General features: G+C 49.6%; 1 protein-coding gene across 1 annotated transcript in view; it reads right to left on the reverse strand.

The window, feature by feature from the left end:
• Positions 1 to 21,177, reverse strand: part of necab2 (N-terminal EF-hand calcium binding protein 2) — a 908,814-nt gene that overhangs the window by 16,294 nt on the left and 871,343 nt on the right. The window contains exon 9 of the mRNA XM_085992018.1: positions 6,468 to 6,524. Coding sequence (XP_085848144.1) covers positions 6,468 to 6,524 — 57 coding nt within the window. The remainder of the gene's footprint in view (positions 1 to 6,467; positions 6,525 to 21,177) is intronic.

Consider the following 21,177-nt stretch of genomic DNA (forward strand, 5'->3'; position numbering starts at 1 on the left):
CACAGTGCGTTATTGGTACCGGTTGCTGGCTCGTGGGGTGAGTGCGGATTCGCTGCAACAGTTCCAAGAGGAGCTGGACAAACTCCTAGCTGTGACTGACATCACTGCCTACATAGAACCATGCAGCACAGGAGGAGGCCATTCAGCCCTTCTTTTTGCCGGCTCTTTGTAGTATTATAAGACAAAAAATTCCCCATAGCCCTGCAAATCTTTCCCCTTCAAGTATTTATCCAATTCCCTTTTGAAAGTTATTATTGAATCTGCTGCCACCATCCTTTCAGACAGTGCATTCCAGATCATAACTCGCTGTGGAAAAAACAAATCTCATCTCCCCTCTGGTTCTTTCGCCAATGATCTTAAATCTGAGTCCTCCGGTTACCGACCCTCCTGTCAGTGGAAACTGCTTCTCCTTATTTCCTCTATAAAAAACCCGCATAATTCTAAACACCTCTATTAAATCAGTCAGTAGATGGGATGTTGGGTCTGTACCTCATGGTCACTCTGATCTCCTGAACTCGTTTTAATCACCTGAGGAGGGCCGGAGAGGAATTTTCTTGATTTTTTTTCCCCCTGAATTGGCCGAGGGCTTTTTAAAAATCTCATTTGCAGCCTCTGCCAGGAGGTTATTCAGCTGGTGGTGGGAGGAAATGCTGGGAGTCCTGTTGCTGGGTCATTCCCATGACGGTTCGGGAGGGCTCGATGGACCAGCCTGTCACTTCTGTCCGTCTGCTCCTCCGCATTGAGCAGCCAGCAGTGAAAGCTGCCATTAAAAGCCCCTCACAGTCTCCCCCTGTTGGTGAGGGTGGGTTCATCCAACAACAAAAACAACTTGTATTTATATAGCGCCTTTAACATAGTAAAGTGCCCAAAAGCGTTTCACAGGAGCGTTACCAAACAAAATCTGACACCGAGCCACATAAAGAGACATTAGGACAGATGGCCAAAAGCTTGGTCAAAGGGGTAGGTTTTAAGGAGGTGAGATGGGTAGAGAGGCAGAGCGGTTTCAGGAGGGAATTCCAGAGCTTAGGCACCCGTGAACTGAAGGCACGGCTGCCAATGCTGGGGTGAAGAGAATGGGAGATGCATTGGACACCTGGGACTGAACTTGCTGAGTCGTCAGGAGTGTCAATCTAAAGTATACAAAGTGCATTCTATCTACCGCGTGCACACAGGACCGTGCCTTCCCACAGTACACAGTGGCACACATTACACCAAGGGTCTATTGTGTGGTGCTATGCAGTATGGGTAATGGACCCCTCCACTATTGTCAAATCCTGGTCCTCAGACAGGAGGCTGTGTGGTGACTATCTCATGGGTGAGGCCAGGCCAAGTCACAGTAAAATGAGTTAGAGTCATGGGTTTATTCTGGAGAAAGTACTTGTATGGAGGAGCTGATAAAAAGGACCAGGCAAAGGTTGGAAACAAGGATGGCGAGAATACAAGATAAATGAGAAAGTAAAGAAAGAACTTGTATTTATACAGCACCTTGCATGACCTCAGGGCGTCCCAAAGTGTTTTACAGTCAATGAAGTGCTTTTGGAGCGTAGTCATTGTTGTAATGTAGGGAACGCAGCAGCCAATTTATGCACAGCAAGCTCCCACAAATAACAATATGATAATAACCAGATCATTTGTTTTAGTGATGTTGGTTGAGGGATAAATATTGGCCAGGACATTGGGGAGAACTCCCCTGCTCTTCTTCAAAATAGTGACGTGGGATCTTTTATGTCCACCTGAGAGAGACAGTTTAACGTCTCATCTGAAAGACAGGACCTCCGACAGTGCATCACTCCCTCAGTGCTGCACTGGAGTGTCAACCTAGATTATTGTGCTCAAGTCTCAGGAGCAGGACTTGAAACCACAACCTGCTAGACTCAGAGCTGAGAGTGCTGCCCACTGAGCCACAGCTGACAGTGCAGCGACTGAGTGATGCCAGGTTTGGGTTTTAAAAGCCTGTAGATTGTAGGAGGAAGGGAAGACTGAGCGATGGAAGGAATTCTGCTGTTTGAAGGTATTGGGAAAGGAATCATTTAGAGTAGGAGGCTGTGTCAGCTCACTGCTTGTGTATCTAGTTACATAGAATCTACACCACCGAAACTGACCATTTGGCCCAACTGGTCCATGCAGGTGTTTATGCTCCACATGAGCCTCCTCCCACCCCTCTTCATCTCACCCCATCAACATATCCTTCTATTCCTTTCTCCTTCATGTGCTTATCTCGCTTCCCCTTACATGCATCTATGCTATTCACCTCAACTACTCTTTGTAGAAGCGAGTTCTAACCACTCTCTGGATAAAGACGTTTCTCCTGAATTCTCGATTGGATTTATTAATGACTGTCTTACATTTGTGGTCTTCCCCACAAGTGGAAACATCTTCTCCACATTTTCCCTGTCAAACCCTTTCATAATCTTAAAGACCTCGATCAGGTCACCCCTCAGTCTTCCCTTTTCTAGAGAAGAGAGTCCCAGCTTGTTAAATAATTCCTGATAGGTATAAACTCTCAGTTCTGGTATCATCCTTGTAAATCATTTCTGCACCTTCTCCAGTGCCTCTATATTTTTTATATAATATGGAGACCAGAACTGTGCGTAGTGCTCCAAGTGTGGCCTAGCCAAGGTTTTATACAAGTTTAACCTTGCTTCTCTGCTTTTCAATTCTATCTCTGGGCCGACAGATGGAGCCAAGGTTTTTTTTCCCCTGCGGGAAACAGCCGGATCCCTGCAAGGCATCAGATGTTCCCTGTTCCCCAAGCCTCTCGGCAGATGTTGCTGTTCCTGCAGCACACCTTGTGTCAAGCAATGAGCACAGACAGGCTGCAGTGAGACCAACGTCCCAGAGAGGCTGCATCCTCGTGTATAATGTGGAGTCTGAACACAGACTGCTTCCTGACACCGCCGCTCAAAGCCTCACTCAACCAATAGCACGGGATGTAAACTCAAGAGCTTCAATCCTTTAATAAACCGAGTGTCAGCCTTAGCTCAGTTGGTGGCGTGAGAAGGTCATGGGCTCAAGCCCCACTCCAGAGACTTGAGCACGTAATCTAGGCTGACACTCCGTACAAGGCAGTACTGCGCTGCACTGTTGGCGATGCCGTATTCTGGATGAGACATCAAACCGAGGCCCCATCTGCCCTCTCAGGTGGATGTAAAAAATTCCACTGCACTATTCGAAGAAGAGCAGGGGAGTTCTCCCCAGTCCTGGCCAATATTTATCCCTCAACAAACATAACAAAAACAGATTATTTGGTCATTATTTCATTGCTGTTTGCGGGAGCTTGCTGTGCGCAAATTGGCTGCCGCATTTCCCACATTACAGCAGTGACAACACTTCATAAGTAATTTGCTGGCTGCGAAGCGCTTTGGGACGTCGTGCAGCCGTGAAAGGCGCTGTAGAAATAAATGGGAGTTCTTTCTTTCTCTTTCTGTTGAGGAGGAGGTTGAATGCACCGTCATCAAGGGAAACCTGACCTGCAGTCCTGCTGGAGTCCTGTGGGCGTCCCAGCCGCAGTCAAAACCAGCGCCGTTAAAACGGGGAGTCGACGGGAATGCAGCGGGTAATGGAGATGTTCCGTTTTAATGGCTCCCCCTGCTCATCTCCCTAATTCCCTGGAGGGGCTCACTCATGCTGGGGTTGGGGTTCTGTGGAGCAGTGGCAACCCTCTAGTGTCTCAGCTGAGGGATTGCAGCCCAGCCGACCCTACCCTCAGCGGACACTCAATTCAATTCAATTCAATTCAAATCGCTTTATTGGCATAACAAGGTACATCTTATGTTGCCAAAGCATCGAAAAACGTTCATGGTTGTACACAAAAATACAGATCTATCCATACAGTGTATAAACAGATATATCCCTGAGTGTATAAATATACATTCATATAATTTGTATATACTCTTTTCTTATATTTAGTGGTTGTCCCTCTGTTTATGGCAAGCTGTAACATAGCGTGCCGCTATGGTTACACAATTTCTCTCTTCCCCTAGTAGGTATGGGAGTTTTTGGTCATCATTCAAATTTCTGAATTCCGGGCATATTTTTGTGAATTTTGGGTAGAAATTCTCCCTTATGCCCTGATATTTTCTACAAGCTGTGAGGAAGTGCATCTCTGTCTCCACCACTCCCTGACTGCAGTAAGAGCATATCCTGTCCTCTCTTGGTAGCCGGGTCTGCCTGTGTCTACCTTTTTCGATCGCCAGGCTATGTTCACTAAGTCTGTACATTGTCAAGGTTTTTCTCAGTTTGCTATCCTTTACCCTGGTCAGGTAATCAGCCATGTTGTATTGTCTGTTTAGGGCCAAGTAGCAATTGAGTTTGCTTTGGGTTTTTGTTGTTTCTACCCAATATGACAGATATTTTTCCTTTTGCTTAGCGACGATTGTGTTGGGTCGAATTCTTTGTGTTACGCTGTCACTGTCCTGGGGCTGGTTATTGTTAGTAGTGTTAGTAGTTACTTCACTGAGTCCCAGGACTAGTTGACTGAGGGTATTCTTCTTTATGGTCCTCTCTTGGCATTTCAGGGCTTCGTAATGATAGCATTGGGGGTTGCTCATTTCTAGGTGTTTCCAAAATTTGGTGGCTCTTTTTTGGATAGTGATTATTAATGGATATTGGCCTAGTTCTGCCCTGCATGCATTGTTTACGGTTTTCCTTTGAGTCCGGAGGATACTTTTACAGAATTCTGCATGTAGGATCTCAATTGGGTGTTTGTCCCATTTTGCAAATTCTTGTTGTGTTAGCGGTCCCCACACCTCACTGCCATAGAGTGCAATTGGTTCAATTACTGATTTGAAAATTTTGAGCCAAATGCTAATTGGGATTTCTATTTGGATTGATTTTTTAATGGCATAGAAAGCCCTTCTTGCTTTCTCTTTCAGTTCATTCACAGCCAGATGAAAATTTCCTGTAGAACTGATTTTTAAGCCCAAGTATGTGTAGTTAGTGGTTTGTTCAATTTTGGTTGTTCCTAGTGTGAAATTTATTTTGGGTCCCTGATGTCTGGATCTTTGCTGGAACACAAGGACTTTGTTTTTTTGGGGATTTATTGTCAGGGCCCAGGTCTGGCAGAATGACTCCAGCAGATCCAGGTTCTGCTGTAGACCCTCCTTAGTTGGTGACAGCAGAACCAGGTCATCTGCATAGAGGAGGAATTTAACCTTGCCCTGTATGGAATTGTGCTCTCACTAGTTCCAGTGACCCCTGGGGTGGGGGAAAGTTTGCATGTGTCAATGTCAAGTGAGGTCAGGATTGAAGGCAATCATGGTTGAATAGCCTGCCGATGCCCACCGTTTAGGCTTGAAACTGGGTAGGCTACCAGTGACTGTGGAGGTGTAGCTCAGCAGGACTCGACACCTTCAGCGGCGGGGTGGGGGGAGGTTAAATCATGTTTTAACAATTTCACAGAAGGAGCTCCTGATATAATATATTGCTGATACAATCCCAGGTCATAACCGACTCAATTCACCCCATTCCTGCCACGCGGAGCCTGTTGTTGATCTCATTCAATAAACATTAATACTGGCCCGAAATCAGTGCAACATCTCCACTGAGGAACTGGTTTCACCTTCACTCCCTTCAGAAATGTGCCTTTCCTTTTTACATTTTTCTGAATTTTCGGGTCATTAAGGTAGCACTGTTACTGCTGGGGAATGGAGCACTTCACCATTTCAGGCATCCTGTGTCAATATTAAAAACTCCCAGGGCAGATAGCACACGGATTAGATACAGAGTAAAGCTCCCTCTACACTGTCCCATCCAACACTCCCAGGGCAGGTACAATACACCATTTAATGCACCACACAATGTACTATCCAAAACACTGCTCAACACATTATCCAATGCATTACCCAAGTCCACTCCTCCTGTCTGTTCAGGGTATGTGCTAAAATCACAATGGAACAGGATCCCACTCGGATTTGTTTGGCCGGCCAATACTGGTGAGCTGTTTTTAATCCATGCACACTGAACATACTAAGTACACGTGGTCTTAGAGTAGCCATGTACCCCAACACTTAGCAGTCACCTCCTCATCACTGTTTACAGAATTAAACAGTGCAGATCGCACACGGATATTTTATATTTTGAATGGTAACTGTCAAGCTGGGAGCCTGATTTCCGATCGACCAGGGGATGCATTACAGCTGAGCCTGATCCTGTCGTCACCGCTCACAAGCACCATCCCGCAGAGGCCACTGCCCAGTGATCGGAGGCAGTAACTAAGCCTGACTTTCCTGCTGCCTCCTTTATTCAGGGATGCTGAATCCGATTGTAGCGTCCCATTGATGCCCAGGCTGAGGCCAACTAACCTAGCACAGATCCAGAGTTCTTCCTGGGGTGACTCAGCACCACTCCTGCAAGTTAGCTTAGCAATGAAACCATCCTACAAAAACCAGACGTTCCTTCCTCTAAACCCACACACAAGAGATGGAGCAGGAAGAGCAGGGAATGCTGGGAAGGTGGCGTAAACTCACCGAGCAGGTCAGGTTCTCGTTGTCCATCACCTTCTGCTGCAGGTCAAGCCACACAGTCTGAAAGCAGAGACAGAGCACAGGTGTGAGAGGGAACAGGGCGGCAGAGCTAAGCAATGCACCACCCTCACCACCCCCACCCCACCCAGCTATTCTCCCCAACTCCCACCAACCGCCTCACCGCCCCCCGCCCACCCCCCCACACCACACCCACCACCACCCCACCCCACACCCCCACCCACCGCCCCCACCCCACACCCCCATCCAATGCCCCCCACCCCAAAACCCCCACCCACCCACCCCACACCCTCACCCACCGCCCCCACTCCCCCCACCCCACACCCCCATCCAATGCCCCCCCACTCCAAAACCCCCACCCAGCCACCCCACACCCACCGCCCCCACTCCCCCCACCCCACACCCCCATCCAATGCCCCTCCACCCCAAAACCCCCACCCAGCCACCCCACACCCTCACCAACCGCGCCCCCACCCCCCACTGGCCCCCCCACCCCCATCCACAGGCCCCCCACTCCACACCCCCACCCACCGCTCCCCCCACCGGCCGCCCACCCCACACCGGCCCACCAGCCCCACACCCTCACCCACTGGCCCCCCCACCCTACACCCCCACCCATCCACCCCCCGCCCCCCCACCGGTCCCCCACCCCACACCCCCACCCACCGGCCCCCCACCCCACACCCACCGCCCCACACCCCCCACTTCCCTACCCACTGCCCCAACCCCTGCGGTGTATTGTTGAACAGTTTAAATGCACGGTCTGCAGGCCTCCACTTCCCGCTGAAGCTCCCAGGTATGACTCAGTGGAAGCACTCTCACCACCGAGTCCAAAGCTTTGTGGCTTCCAGCCCTACTCCAGAGACATAAGTGCAAAAACAATCTAGGCTAACACGCCATTGCTGGACTGAGGGAGTGCTACACTGTCGAGGGTGCTGACTTTCTGTTGCGATATTAAACCAAGGCTCTGTCTGCCCTCTCAAGTGGAGGTAAAAGTTGCCATGATTCTATTTGGAGAAGAGCAGCGGAGTTCTCCCCAGTGTCCTGGCCGATATTTATCCCTCAACCAACACCAATAGATGATCTGGTCATTATCACGTTGCTGTCTGTGGGAGTTTGCTGTGCTGCCGTGTGTTAGATCCGTAGTTCAGTGGATAAATAATTACACGGATGCTGTACATAAACAAATAACAGGTCTTTACTGGAGGAGGGTAATCTCTAGACTGGGGTACAGAGGCATGCGCACAGCTTATATACCGGTGTGGTCACTGCCGGTACTACAATATACAGGAGCTGTAAAAAGTAGTTCTGACTTAAAGCACATACACTACAATTCCTCCCTTTTTAGATTAATAATACCCCCTTAATATTCAAATAACAATTACATTTTTACATGTACATTCAATAACAAAAGTCCATTTATAGATTCAGTCTTTGCGGCGGCTTCCTGACCCTTTCAGGATAGCGCCTTTCCTGAGGATCTTGTGCTTGGTGCAGAGGCGATTCTGACCCCTTTTCATCGGGTAGTTCATCGGGTTCCACTGCTACTGGGTCTGAAGTAGATACCACCGGTATGTCGGGTTCATCCCCAGGTACTCGAGACATGGGGTTGATGCATTCCTGTGATGCTAAGATCTGATCGACGTGGCGTCTCACAATGTTCTCCCCGACATCCACTGTGTACATTAATGGCCCCTGCCTTGTACATATCGTTCCGGGTTGCCACTTCTCTGTTCGATAGTCCCGGGCCAAGACTGGTTGCCCTACATTGAAGCTCCTTGTCAGCTTCTCGTTGATGTGCTGGAATTGTTTGCCCTCAACATTTCTTCGCACATTTGGTCTGAGCAAGTCCAGACGAGATCTCAACCTTCGGTTAAAGAGCATCATGGCCGGGGTCTGGTTGGTAACTGCATGTGTCGCGTTTCGGTAGGCTAATAAGAAATTGTCCATCTTATGCTGTAGTGGAATTTCCTCGTCGCACATGGCCTTTATCGCCTTCTTAAAGGTTTGTACGAACCTCTCAGCCAATCCATTGGTGGCTGGATGATACGGGGCGGATGTGTAATGCCTTACCCTATTCCTTTTCATGAATTTTTGGAACTCGTCGGACACAAACTGTGGTCCATTATCAGAGCAGATCTGCTCTGGCAACCCGTTTCTGGCAAATATGGTCCGTAGGACTGCAATCGTTTTCTCTGTAGTGCTTGAAGACATCTTTATCACCTCAGGCCACTTTGAATGAGCATCCACTGCTATTAAAAACATTGAGTCCATGAATGGACCAGCAAAATCAATGTGCACCCGTTGCCATGGAGAGGAGGGCCACTCCCATGGGTGTAGAGGGGCATGCGGTGGTGCATTTTGGACCTTCTGGCATCCTAAGCAGCTCTTAGTTAGGTCTTCGATTTGTTGATCGATTCCCGGCCACCACACATAAGCCCTAGCTAGGCTTTTCATTTTCATTCCCCCCAGATGACCTACATGTAGCTCATTTAGCACTCTCTCCCTTAACTTGGGTGGAATCACCACTCTGGATCCACACATCACTGTCCCCTGGCATACTGACAGCTGTTCTCTTCAGGATGAGAATGCTGGCAACAGTGAGTCGCCATGTGTTGGCCATCCCCTCACCGTCAATTCATATACCTGTGACAGCGTCGGATCATTGCGGGTCTCCTTCTCTATATCCGCGTTTGTTACTGGCAATCGTTCAATTATTGACGAATAAAATATCTCGATAGGGTCCACTGCTGGTGCTTCCTCCACAGTGGGCAGTGGCAGGCACGATAGCCCATCAGCGTTCCCATGCTGTCTCGTGCCTTTATATTCTATTTCATATTGATTCGCCCCTAGAAACAGGGACCATCTTTGTAACCGCTGTGCAGTCATTACTGGCACGCCCTTCTTAGGATTAAAGATGGAGACAAGTGGTTGGTGGTCAGTCAGCAAGGTGAACTTCTGTCCATGCAGATAGTGGTTGAATTTTTTTACTCCCCATACTAGGCTGAGGGCCTCCCTGTCAATCTGGGTGTAGTTGCGCTCGGCTGAGGTTAGTGACCGAGACGCAAAGGCTACTGGCCTCTCCAACCCGTCTGGGAATTTGTGCGACAGCACCGCTCCAATGCCGTAGGGTGATGCATCACATGCCAAACGAATTGGTAGTGCTGGGTTGAAATGGGCCAACACCTCTTTTGATGTGATCAATTCTTTACACTTCTGGAAAGCTCATCTACGTTCGTCATCCCACTTCCATGGTACCCCTGTTTGCAGTAGGGTGTTCAGCGGGTGTAATACCGTAGACAAATTTGGTAAGAACTTGTGGTAATAGTTTACCAGCCCGAGGAACGATCTCAGTTGTGACACATTTTCCGGTGCTGGAGCCTTGACTACTGCCTCTATCTTGTCAGGGGACTTATGTAACTCTCCTTCATCGATGACGTGGCCGCAATACGAGATCTGTTTCTGGAAAAACTCGCACTTGTGGCGATTAGCTCGTAGCCCATATTCCTTTAATCTGGCGAGCACCTTCTCCAAGTTAGCGAGGTGATCACTGTCATTTTCGCCCGTGACCAAGATGTCGTCCAAATAACACTGGGCCCGTGGAATCCCTTGCAGGACCTGATCCATCGCCCTTTGCCAGATAGCCGGAGCCGAGGCTACTCCAAACACCAGCCGGTTGTATTGATAGAGACCTTTATGGGTGTTGATTGTAAGGTAATGTTTCAAAGCTTCTTCTACCTCCATTTGCAAGTACGCCTGGGCTAGATCAATTTTGGTGAAGCGTTTACCATCAGATAGCGAGGAGAAATATCCTCAATTCGTGGAAGCGGATATTGCACCGTGTGAAGGATTGGGTTCACTGTCACCTTAAAATCCCCACAGATGCGGACCTTCTTTGGTTTCACAGGCGTATTACTCAACGACCTCTTCATTACAGGAACGATGGGTGTAGCCCACTCGCTCCAGTCCACTTTGGACAGTACTCCTGAGCGTTCCAACCCTTCCAGCTCTGCTTCAACCGCTGGTCTGATCGCATAAGGCACTGGTCTGGCCTTCAGAAACTTTGGGCTTGCATTATCCTCTATTTTAATTGTTGCTTTTATTCCTTTTAGCGTTCCTAGTCCCTCCTGGAACACTTCTTTTGCGTCAGTTAGCATTTTTGACAGTCGTCCAGGTGTGACGTCGTCATCCTTTTTGGCCTCCACCTTCAGTGCCTGTATGGAATGCCATACTAAATGTATCTTCCGGATCCATTCACGTCCTAGCAGTAGTGGTCCTCCATTTGGCAATACATATATATCCATTTTAGGTATTTCCAGACCTTTATATGTCACTTTCACCCTTATTTTTCCTTTGGGGTAGACTTTTTGCCCTGTATACATCTTCAAGACAATCGCTGTAGCTTTCAAGGGTATGTGTGAAAATAGCCGCTTGTAGTCTCTTTGATTTATGACTGTTAGAGCTGACCCTGTGTCCAATTCCATTTCCACTTGGACTCCGTCTATCTTGAGTGTAACCCAGATAGTCTGGTGATCCTCCATTTCGGTTACATTATGTAGTTTCAGACAACCCAGCTCCTTGCTTCCGGAGTCTGTGTCACTTTTCTGTTCGTCTGAACCACTGTCCATCACCTGGTGTACCTTTTTGTACTTCTCCTGTGGAGATTTCTTACTGTTGGTTTTCTTCCTAGACCTACAGACTCTTGCTGTGTGTCCTGCTTTCCCACACTGTCTGCACACTTGGTCCTTGAACCAACAATCTTTCTGGTCATGTGTTGTTCTGCCGCAGCGATAGCACTTCCCTGTTCCATAGGTCATTTTGTTGGTGCCGTATTCTTGCGGTCTCCGTTGTATCTCTGCAGCGCCCCTTGCGGCTGCTTCATGTGATACTGCCATACTGAAAGCTTTGTCCAGCGTAAGGTCCTTTTCTGATAGAAGCCGTTTCTGGGTTCCTTCACTTTGTAGCCCACACACAAACTTGACCCTTAACGTGTCTGCTAGTCCCGCTCCAAACTGGCACTATTTCGATAGCTTGCGCAGTTCCGTTAGGTACTCAGCATTGCTTTCATCTTTGTGTGGGTTCCTTTTATGGAACTTAAATCGTTCTGCTATCAGCAGCGGTGTGGGGTTTAAGTGGTCCTGTAGGATTTCTACTATGCTTTCAAAATTCTTGTTTACCGGCTTCTCTGGGGTTATTAGATTTCGCAGTAACCCATAAGTTTTTGCACCCATGGAATTTAACAGAACCAGTGCTTTATTAGCATCTGGCACTTCATTCACCCTGCAGTACACCTCAATACGTTCCACATATGTCGCCCAATCTTCGACTTCATTGTCGAACGTAGAGATACTGCCACTCTTCGGCATCCTTGGTTGTGCGTTAACTATCACCAATGGTGCCTCCCGCGCTTCCCCTTCTTCTCCGCTGGCACAAAATGGCGTCTCCTGCGCTTTCCTTCCTTCCCGCGCTCGCCCGTCTTCTCCGCTGCGGCTTCGCAAAATAGCGTCTCCCGCGCTCTTCCTTCTTCTCCGCGGCTCAATGGCGCCTCCCGTGCTCTCCCTGCTTCTCCGCGGCTCAATGGCGTCTCCCCTTGCTTCGCCCCGCGGACTCTGATCAGCCCGTGATCCCTGGCTGTGCTCTGCGCGTTCTTCTCTTGATATTTGTCGACGCCGCTCCGTCTAGAACCCGGCTGTTTCTTACCCTCTCTCTCTTCGGTTTGCAGTATTTTTCCTCGACGTTGCTCGGTGATCAACCCCCGGCTGCGCCCTGCTCTCTTCACCCTCTTTCTTACCTCGTCGACGCTGCCCGGCTCTCTCTCTCTGCCGTCGGTCGGCTCCAGCTGCCGCTGCTCGGGAAGGGTCTGCTCTGGACCTGTCGTCGGTCTCTTACTGCTCGTTGTGGCTGGGGAACCAAGCCCGGCTCTCCACAGCCTCCCCAGCGAAGTTGGATCTCTGCCTGACTGCTGGGCGGATGCTCGCGGTCGACGCCCGTGTTCCTGGACTCGACTATTTAAAAAAATAAATTATGTTGCAGGTAGATTCGCATCAACACTCGTCGCCACTGTTAGATCCGTGGTTCAGTGGATAAATAATTACACGGATGCTGTACATAAACAAATAACAGGTCTTTACTGGAGGAGGGTAATCTCTAGACTGGGGTACAGAGGCATGCGCACAGCTTATATACCGGTGTGGTTACTGCCGGTACTACAGTATACAGGAGCTGTAAAAAGTAGTTCTGACTTAAAGCACATACACTACACCGTGTTTCCTATGTTACGACAGTAACTATACTTCAGAAACTACTTCATTGGCTGTAAAGCGCTTTGGGACATCCTGAAAGATGCTATGTAAATGCAAGCCTTTCTTTCTTTTACATCACATTGACATCCGAAAGGGACACAATGCTGAATGAACGGGGCCACTGTGAAGCAGAATATCAGCTATCTGAAAGCTGAATGGATGAGGGTGTTGGCTGGCTATTCCATCATGAAGAGAATCACTACCAAGCCCAGTCAGGTCCACACATGACAGGCACATGCTCGCAGCTTCCAGCAGGGGTCACTGTGAGCTGAAGCAGCCACAGGAAGCCTGGCTCAGCACAGACTAGGAATTGAATGTGTGGCCCCCTGGCCTGTATGGGCATTTACCCAGTGGGCCATCAGGGCAGTTTCTTGGGCTCTGTCCTGTGAAAGATTAAATAAAAATAAATACTTTGCAGCACCAGACACAATGAAAATATTGTGGAAAATGTTTCACTTTTCAATATGGACTTTTAATACCAGCAGTTAAGAAAAACTGAAAGGATGGGCTAAAACCCGGGATTACTTACTAAAAGAACACAATTTCATTGACAACAAAGTCAAGAACACAAAACTGTTAAACTTGGTGAAAGTCAGAAGGCATGCTGGGAAGCTTGACCAAGTTCGAAAGGCATGATGGATATTATCATTCGGTTTAGAATAGTTATGGAAAAGGACAAGCAACACTCAAACGTGAAAATACTCAACTGGAGGAGGGCTAATTTCAGTGATTTGAAAAGAGATTTGGCCCAGGTGGATTGGAATCGAGGATTGGCAGGTAAAACAGTCAATGAGAAATAAGAAGCATTCAAAGAGGAGATGGTTTGTGTACAGAGTGGACACATTCCTATGAGGGGGAAAGGAAGGGCATTCAAAGCTAGAGCTCCCTGGATTACTAAAGATACAGATGTGATAAATGTTAGGTTCATAATACAGTAGCGAATCAAGCTGAATACAGAAAGTGCAGAGGGGAACTGTAAAAGGAAATAAGGGAGGTAAAGAGAGTGTATGAGAATAAATTAGCACATTGTGGCGGAGCCACCAAAGGACTCAGAGTGGTTGTACATAATTCCTTTAACAGCAATGTAGTGACTGTCTGTGTCTGTACCTTTAATTACACTGTTTGACTGTACAATGTCGTTACCTTTACAGCGCGGTTTCAACGTGATGATGTCATGCCGTTAGTCACGTGATTCCCCAATGGCGGGAAGAACGGGATGACGTCATGACATCAGCTTTCAGACCAGAGGATCAGTCCTCGTGGAGCCTTCAAGGAGAGCAGACCTGTATTCGATGTATTCCAGCAGTTTCTAGTTAAAACCTGTTTTGTTCCATTAAAGTTCGTTGTTTTGATTACCTGAGTCGAACTCAGTCTTTTCGATAGGAAACTCAGTTCCTACATTGGTGACCCCGACTTCTACGAACAATTTTCGTGGAGGATTCAATGCCGTGACTCTGAAAATGCCACAGTTCTGGGAGCAACAACCAGACACCTGGTTTATCCAGGCTGAAGCCGAGTTCGCCATCAGGAACATCGTCGCGGATCAGACCCGTTATTATTACGTGATCTCCGCCCTCGACAGCGCAACTGCCTCATGGATCATCAGCCTCCTCAGTAGTCCTCCTACTGACAGCAAGTATGATGCGATTAAGGCGCGGTTGCTTCAGGTCTTCGGGCTCTCGAAGTCAGAGCGCGCTCGCTGGCTCATCACGATGCCTGGCCTCGGGGATTCCAAACCATCCGAGCTCATGAGCCAAATGCTCACACTCTTGGGTGCCGAACCGGAATGCTTCCTCTTCCGAGAGCTTTTCCTCTACCAAATGCCGGAGCAGGTACAGGCTGCCCTAGCCAGATCCAACATTACAGACTGCGCCTAGCTTGCTGCCGAAGCCGATAAGATTTTCACGGTAACCCAGCAGTGCTGCGCGGCCACGAGGCGCCCATCCCCCACAGATGCGGTTCCAGCTCCTCCTACAGTGGGCTGGTGCTCCTACCACGCCCGTTTTGGCGTGAAAGCACGATGCTGCCACTCCCCCTGCAGTTTTTCACCCAAAATAAAAACAACAAAGCTCCTGCAGCATTCCTGGCGAAGGAGGACCGGGTCTAATGGGCTCTCCGCGGTTGCGATGGCCGTCGGATCTGCGGGGAAACTTCTTTATATCACCGATTCCCTATCGGGTCGACGTTTTCTTTGTGACACCGGAGCACAGTGTAGCATTCTACCTGTGACGAAGCTCGATATGCAGGCTGGGAACCACGGTTTTTCCCTCGTAGCGGCTAATGGCGCAGCAATTCGAACTTTCCGAAAGCGGCGGGTCCAAGTCTGTTTCGGCGGTCAGCGCTTCTGTTGGGAATTCGTCACGGCCACAGTCTCACAGGCCATCCTAGGGGCAGATTTTCTGTGTGCCAACAGCCTCCTCGTCGATGTCTGGCACCACCGGTTGATCAACGCGGCCACCTTCCACTCGATTCCATGCTACCACGGTACCGCCATGTCGCGCTCTATTGCCTGCGCCTTCCCTCCTCCGGATGACTTCACTCGGCTCCTTAGAGAGTTTCCGGAGCTGACAAGGCCCACTTTCTCCTCCTCGGCAACAAAGCATGGTGTTGAACATCATATCACCACTGCTGGCTCCCCGGTTTATGCGCGGGCTATAAGGCTCGAACCCGGCAAGCTCACGGCTGCGAAAGCGGAGTTCGACACGATGGAGCGGCTCGGGATCATTCGCTGATCCAATAGTCCCTGGTCCTTGCCTCTCCACATTGTTCCGAAACCGGGCATTGGCTGGCGGCCATGCGGTGACTACCGACGCCACCACTCCTGATCGGTACCCGATTCCGCATATTCAGGATTTCTCGGCCCATTTGGCGGGAAATTCTATCTTTTCTAAAGCCGACCTCATCCGGGGGTATCACCAGGTTCCCATGCACCCGCAAGACGTCCCGAAAACCGCAGTCATCACCCCTTTTGGCCTCTTTGAGTTCCTGCGGATGCCGTTTGGCTTGAAGAACGCGGCACAGGCGTTCCAGCGCTTAATGGACTCCGTGCTCCGAGACCTACGCTTCATCTTCGTCTACCGTGACGACATTCTTATCGCCAGTGCTAGCAAGGAAGAGCACATCTCCCATTTGCGTACCCTCTTTACGCGCCTCAGCCGGCACGGTTTAATCATCAATCCGGCCAAGTGCCAGTTCGGCCTGCAGCAGATCGATTTCTTGGGACACCGCATAACATCAGATGGCGCCATCCCCTTAAAGACGAAGGTGGAAGCGGTTACCTCTTTCCCGCGCCCGCCAACCATCAAGGCCTTGCAAGAGTTCCTGCGGATGGTCAACTTCTATCACTGTTTTGTCCCTAAGGCGGCTCAGCTTATGCAGCCCTTGTATGGGGCCCTCAAGGGCAAGTCCGGTAAGGATCCAATCAGCTGGACAGCCGAGATGGACCAGGCGTTCGTCAACACCAAGAGCGCTTTGGCCAACGCAACCATGCTGGCGCGCCCACTTCCAGGTGCCACCATCGCCCTTACCACGGACGCGTCAGACTACGCCATCAGCGCATTGCAAGAGCAGTGGGTCAACGGCACATGGCAACCGCTGGCGTTTTTCAGCCGTCAACTACGGAAAAATGAAAAAAAATACAGCACCTTCGATCGGGAGCGACTGGCCCTTTTCCTCGCCATTCACCATTTCCGGTTCTTATTGGAAGGATGTCCCTTCGCGGCTTTTGTCGACCACAAGCCTCTAACGTTCGCCATGGCCAAGACCGCCGAACCGTGGTCCGCTCGTCAACAACGTCACTTGACGTTTATTTCCGAATTTACCACGGACATTCAACATGTGTCTGGTAAGGACAACCTGGTGGCAGATTGCCTCTCCCGTGCGACGGTCCACGCGGTTCACCTGGGGATCGATTACGACCTCATGGCTGCAGATCAGGCCTCGGACACTGAGGTCCAATCATACAGAACCGTCCCCTCTAGTTTCCAAGCGACCGACGTCACTTTCCAGGCCACAGGCGCCATGCTCCTATGCGACGTCTCCATGGGCGTTCCCCGACCTACCATGCCAGTCGCATGGCGCTGGAAGGTGTTTGATGCCATACACGGGTTGTCGCACCCTGGGATGAAGGCTTCACAATGGCTTATGTCGGCGAAGTTCGTCTGGAAAGGTATGCACCTCGATGTCCGTGACTGGGCTAATACCTGCGTAGTCTGCCAGAAGGCCAAAGTTTAGCCTCATGTTAAAGCTCCAGTGGCTACGTTCGCTGTTCCGGAGCATCGTTTCGACCACGTGCATGTGGACCTTGTGGGGCTGCTTCCGCCTTCTCAGGGGTATGCTCATCTCCTCACCATGATGGACCGCACCACTAGGTGGCCAGAGGCAATTCCTTTGGTTTCCACAGACGTCGCTGGAGCTTTCATCTCCTGTTGGGTTGCCCGTTTCGGGGTACTGGCAGACATCTCTTCCGAACGTGGGCCACAATTTTCCTCAGAGCTTTGGAACGCTGTAGCTCAGGGGCTCAGCACCAAACTTCATCACACCACTGCCTATCATCCACAGGCGAACGGCCTTTGCGAGCGATTCCACAGATCGCTTAAAGCCACCCTTCGGGCCAGTCTTCAGGGTGCAGGATGGGTGGACAGACTTCCATGGGTCCTTTTGGGTCTTCATACGGCGCCCAAAGAAGACCTGCAATCGTCCTCAGCTGAACTCGTCTATGGCCAGCCTCTCCGAGTACCAGGGGATTTCCTCCCTTCTCCCACAGAGCCATGGTCCGCCTCCCAGCAACTCGTTAGCCACCAGGAAGCGGCCAGATGCTTCGCTCCGGTGCCTACATCAAATCACGGCTTACAGAACTCCCACATGCCAGCGGAACTGAAGAATTCTGAGTATGTATTCATCCGCCACGATGCTCACCGAGATCCGCTCAAGCCCCCTTACACTGGTCCTTTCCGCGTCATCGAACCAGGAGACAAATCCTTTTCGGTCAACATCGGAGGAAAGCCGAATCACATCTCGGTGGACCGATTGAAGCCGGCTCACCTGGACCTGGACCACCCAGTTGTCGTTGCTCAACCGCCGAAACATGTCCGACCACCCGCAGCCGCCATGCCAGATCAACCAAAGCCGCCCGCCAACTCGACCACGCTCGCCGCGCCTGCTCAACCACCATCGACTGCCAGCTCAACCACCAGTCATCAACTTCCTCTGCCAGGTTATTGAAGTCGATCAGACCTCCCCCTCGTCTCACTTTTTCTGTTAAAGACAATTCTGGGGGGGCGCATGTGGCGGAGTCACCAAAGGACTCAGAGCGGTTGTACATAATTCCTTTAACAGCAATGTAGTTACTGTCTGTGTCTGTACCTTTAATTACACTGTTTGACTGTACAATGTCTAGTTACCTTTACAGCGCGGTTTCAACGTGATGACGTCATGCCGTTAGTCACGTGATTCCCCAATGGCGGGAAGAATGTGATGACATCATGACGTCAGCTTTCAGACCAGAGGATCAGTCCTCGTGGAGCCTTCAAGGAGAGCAGACCTGTATTCGATGTATTCCAGCAGTTTCTAGTTAAAACCTGTTTTGTTCCATTAAAGTTCATTGATTTAATTGCCTGAGTCGAACTCAGTCTTTTCGATAGGAACCTCCGTTCCTACAACGTTACATAAAAGGGAACCCAAAAGTTTTTTACAAACATATAAATAATAAAAGGGTAGTTAAAGGAAGGGTGGGGCTGATTAGCACCAAAAATGTGACCTTCTCGTGGAGGCAGAGGGCATGGCTGAGGTACTAAATGAATACTTTGCACCTGTCATCACTAAAGAGTCAATGTCACAGTAAAGGAGGAGGTAGGAGAAAAATTGGATAGGTTAAAAATAGATAAAGAGGAGGTACTTAAAAGGTTGGCAGACCTCAAAGTAGAAAAGTCAGCCGGTCCAGATGGGATGTATCCGAGGTTACTGAGGGAAGTAAGGGTAGAAATAGTAGAGTCTCTGGCCACAATCTTCCAATCCTCCTTAGATATAGGTGCAGTGCCAGAGGACTGGAGGATTGCAAATGTTACACCCCTGTTCAAAAAAGGGGAGAGGGATAGATCCGGTGGTGGGGGAACTTTTAGAGACAATAATCTGGGACAAAATTAATTGTCAATTGGAAAATTATGGGTGAATAAATGACAGCCGGCATGGATTTGTTAAAGATAAGTCCTGTTTGATGAACTTGATTGAGTTGTTTAGTGAAGTAACGGAGAGGGCTGATGAGGTGAGTGGGGTGAATATTGTGTGATGTAATAAAACTCACTACGCACTTGGTTTGAGTATAAAGCAAGGCTTTAATCAACTTGTTTCAGAACATGGAGGTCTAGTTGTACTTCACTAGTTCCTGTCTTACAAAATGTCCCTGGGCAAGCTGGGCCCACGCCCGAGTATTTATACTCCTTGGACGGCGCCACCAGCTGGCTGTCCAGTGTTATTTCATGAGTCATTTCTTTATGATTTATAACATTCTTCCTGCCTAAAAGATTTGGAAGTCCGACGACTTCCTCCTAATGGATTAGGCAGATCACAAATAGCTGCAGTCTTTTAGATCTTTGTTTATGGCTGGAAGGCACGTCTCCCCGGACCGTGTCTTGGTCCCTGGGCCACTTGATCCATACTGGTAGATCGACAGGACCCGTGTCACCTTGGTCGACCTGAGGGAGACTGGAGAGATCGTGACTCCGGGTGCGGGTCCCCACAGACGCAGAGCTGGCTTCATCTTGTTTGATAGCCGGGCATTGACCGGTGTCCTGGCTTTGGGTGGCCATCCCATGGGGAGCGCTCGGCTCGCTGAGTAGATCTGGTGGGGTAGCCGGCAGATCTCTTGATGTCCCAGGTAGGGCGTCATCTTCAAAGGAGCGCAGAGTGTCGGCATCATTACCGTGGGTCCCTCTATCAGTTGGGTCCGTGGGACCGGTTGGACAGGGAGCCAGATCTGAAAGCGAAACGGTGGACTCCCGGCCATCAGGGTACCGCACGTGCGCGCACATGGGATTAACATCCGTGAGTTCCACCTCGTCGACGAGGGGATCGTTTTTGGAAGATCGGATGAATCTTCGGAGCAGCACGGGGCTGGGAGCTGCCAACCATGGAGGTAGGGACATCCCATGAGTGGAGCGACGCTGGAACCTGAAGAATCGCTCGTGAGGCGTGACATTGGTGGACATAGAAAGAAGAGGCCTGATGGAATGCAACACGTCAGGGAGCATAGTTTCCCACTGCTGGCCTGGTAGGTTGCGTGACCTCAGCGCAAGACGAACAGTGTTCCAAATGATAGCGTTGTATCTCTCAACCTGTCCGTTACCGATGGGATGGTACGGTGTCGTTTTACTTGTGGTGATTCCCCGTTAGGAAAGATAACTTTTGAGTTCGCTTGACATGAAGGAGGGACCCCGATTAGAGTGGATGAAATTGGCCGTACCGCAAAGGGAAAAGACTTGATCAAGGCATTTGATCACTGTGGAATTAAGCATATTGGGACAGGGGAAAGCAAAGGGAAAGTGTGAATATTCGTCCACCATAGTAAGTAAGTAGGTGTTTTGCGTTGAGGAAGGCAATGGCCCTTTAAAGTCAATGCTGAGTTGCTGCATAGGCTGCATAGCATGTATGAGTGAGCCATCCGATGGACGGAAGAATTGCGGTTTTAATTCCGCACAAATTCTACAGGAGGAGCATGTTCTTTTCACATCTTCCGTAGAAAATGGGAGATTTTTAGATCACACAAAGTGCAACATACGGGTAATGCCAGGATGGCATAAGTCAGTATGAAGATCCGCAAGAGTCGAAGTTGACATAGAAGAGCAGAATGCCCGCGTGAGGGTATCCGGGGCCACATTCTCTTTGCCGGGGCGATAATGTATGGTGTATCCAAAGGCAGCCAATTCCATTCTCCAGAGTTGTATTTTGTGATTCTTGATCTTAGTGCGTTTCCGGTTATCCAGCATAAAGGTCACGGAGTGCTGATCGGTTGTAAGTGTGAAATGGCGACGAGCGAGAAAATGACTCCATTTACGTACAGCTTCGACGCTGGCTGTAGCCTCCTTCTCGACAGGAGGATAATGGAGCTCGCTACCCTGCAAAGTTCTGGACAGAAATGCAACGGGTCGACCACCTTGATTCAAGGTAGCAGAGATTGCCACCTCCGATGCATCGCACTCGACCACGAAAGGAAGATTTTCATCAATGGAACGAAGCGTGGCTTTTTCCAGTTGTCACTTGAGGAGGTTGAAAGCTGAAATAGCCATTGCCTCCAATGGAAATGACTTTGCATGAAGCAGGGGCTGGATCTTGGCGGAGAAGTGGGGTATCTATTTCGAATAATAGGCGAACATGCCAAGTACCTGACGAAGAGAGCC

Source organism: Somniosus microcephalus, chromosome 6, assembly GCF_052327205.1.
Source record: "Somniosus microcephalus isolate GS21.2 chromosome 6, FLI_Smic_1.0, whole genome shotgun sequence".
Classification (NCBI taxonomy): Eukaryota; Metazoa; Chordata; class Chondrichthyes; order Squaliformes; family Somniosidae; genus Somniosus; species Somniosus microcephalus.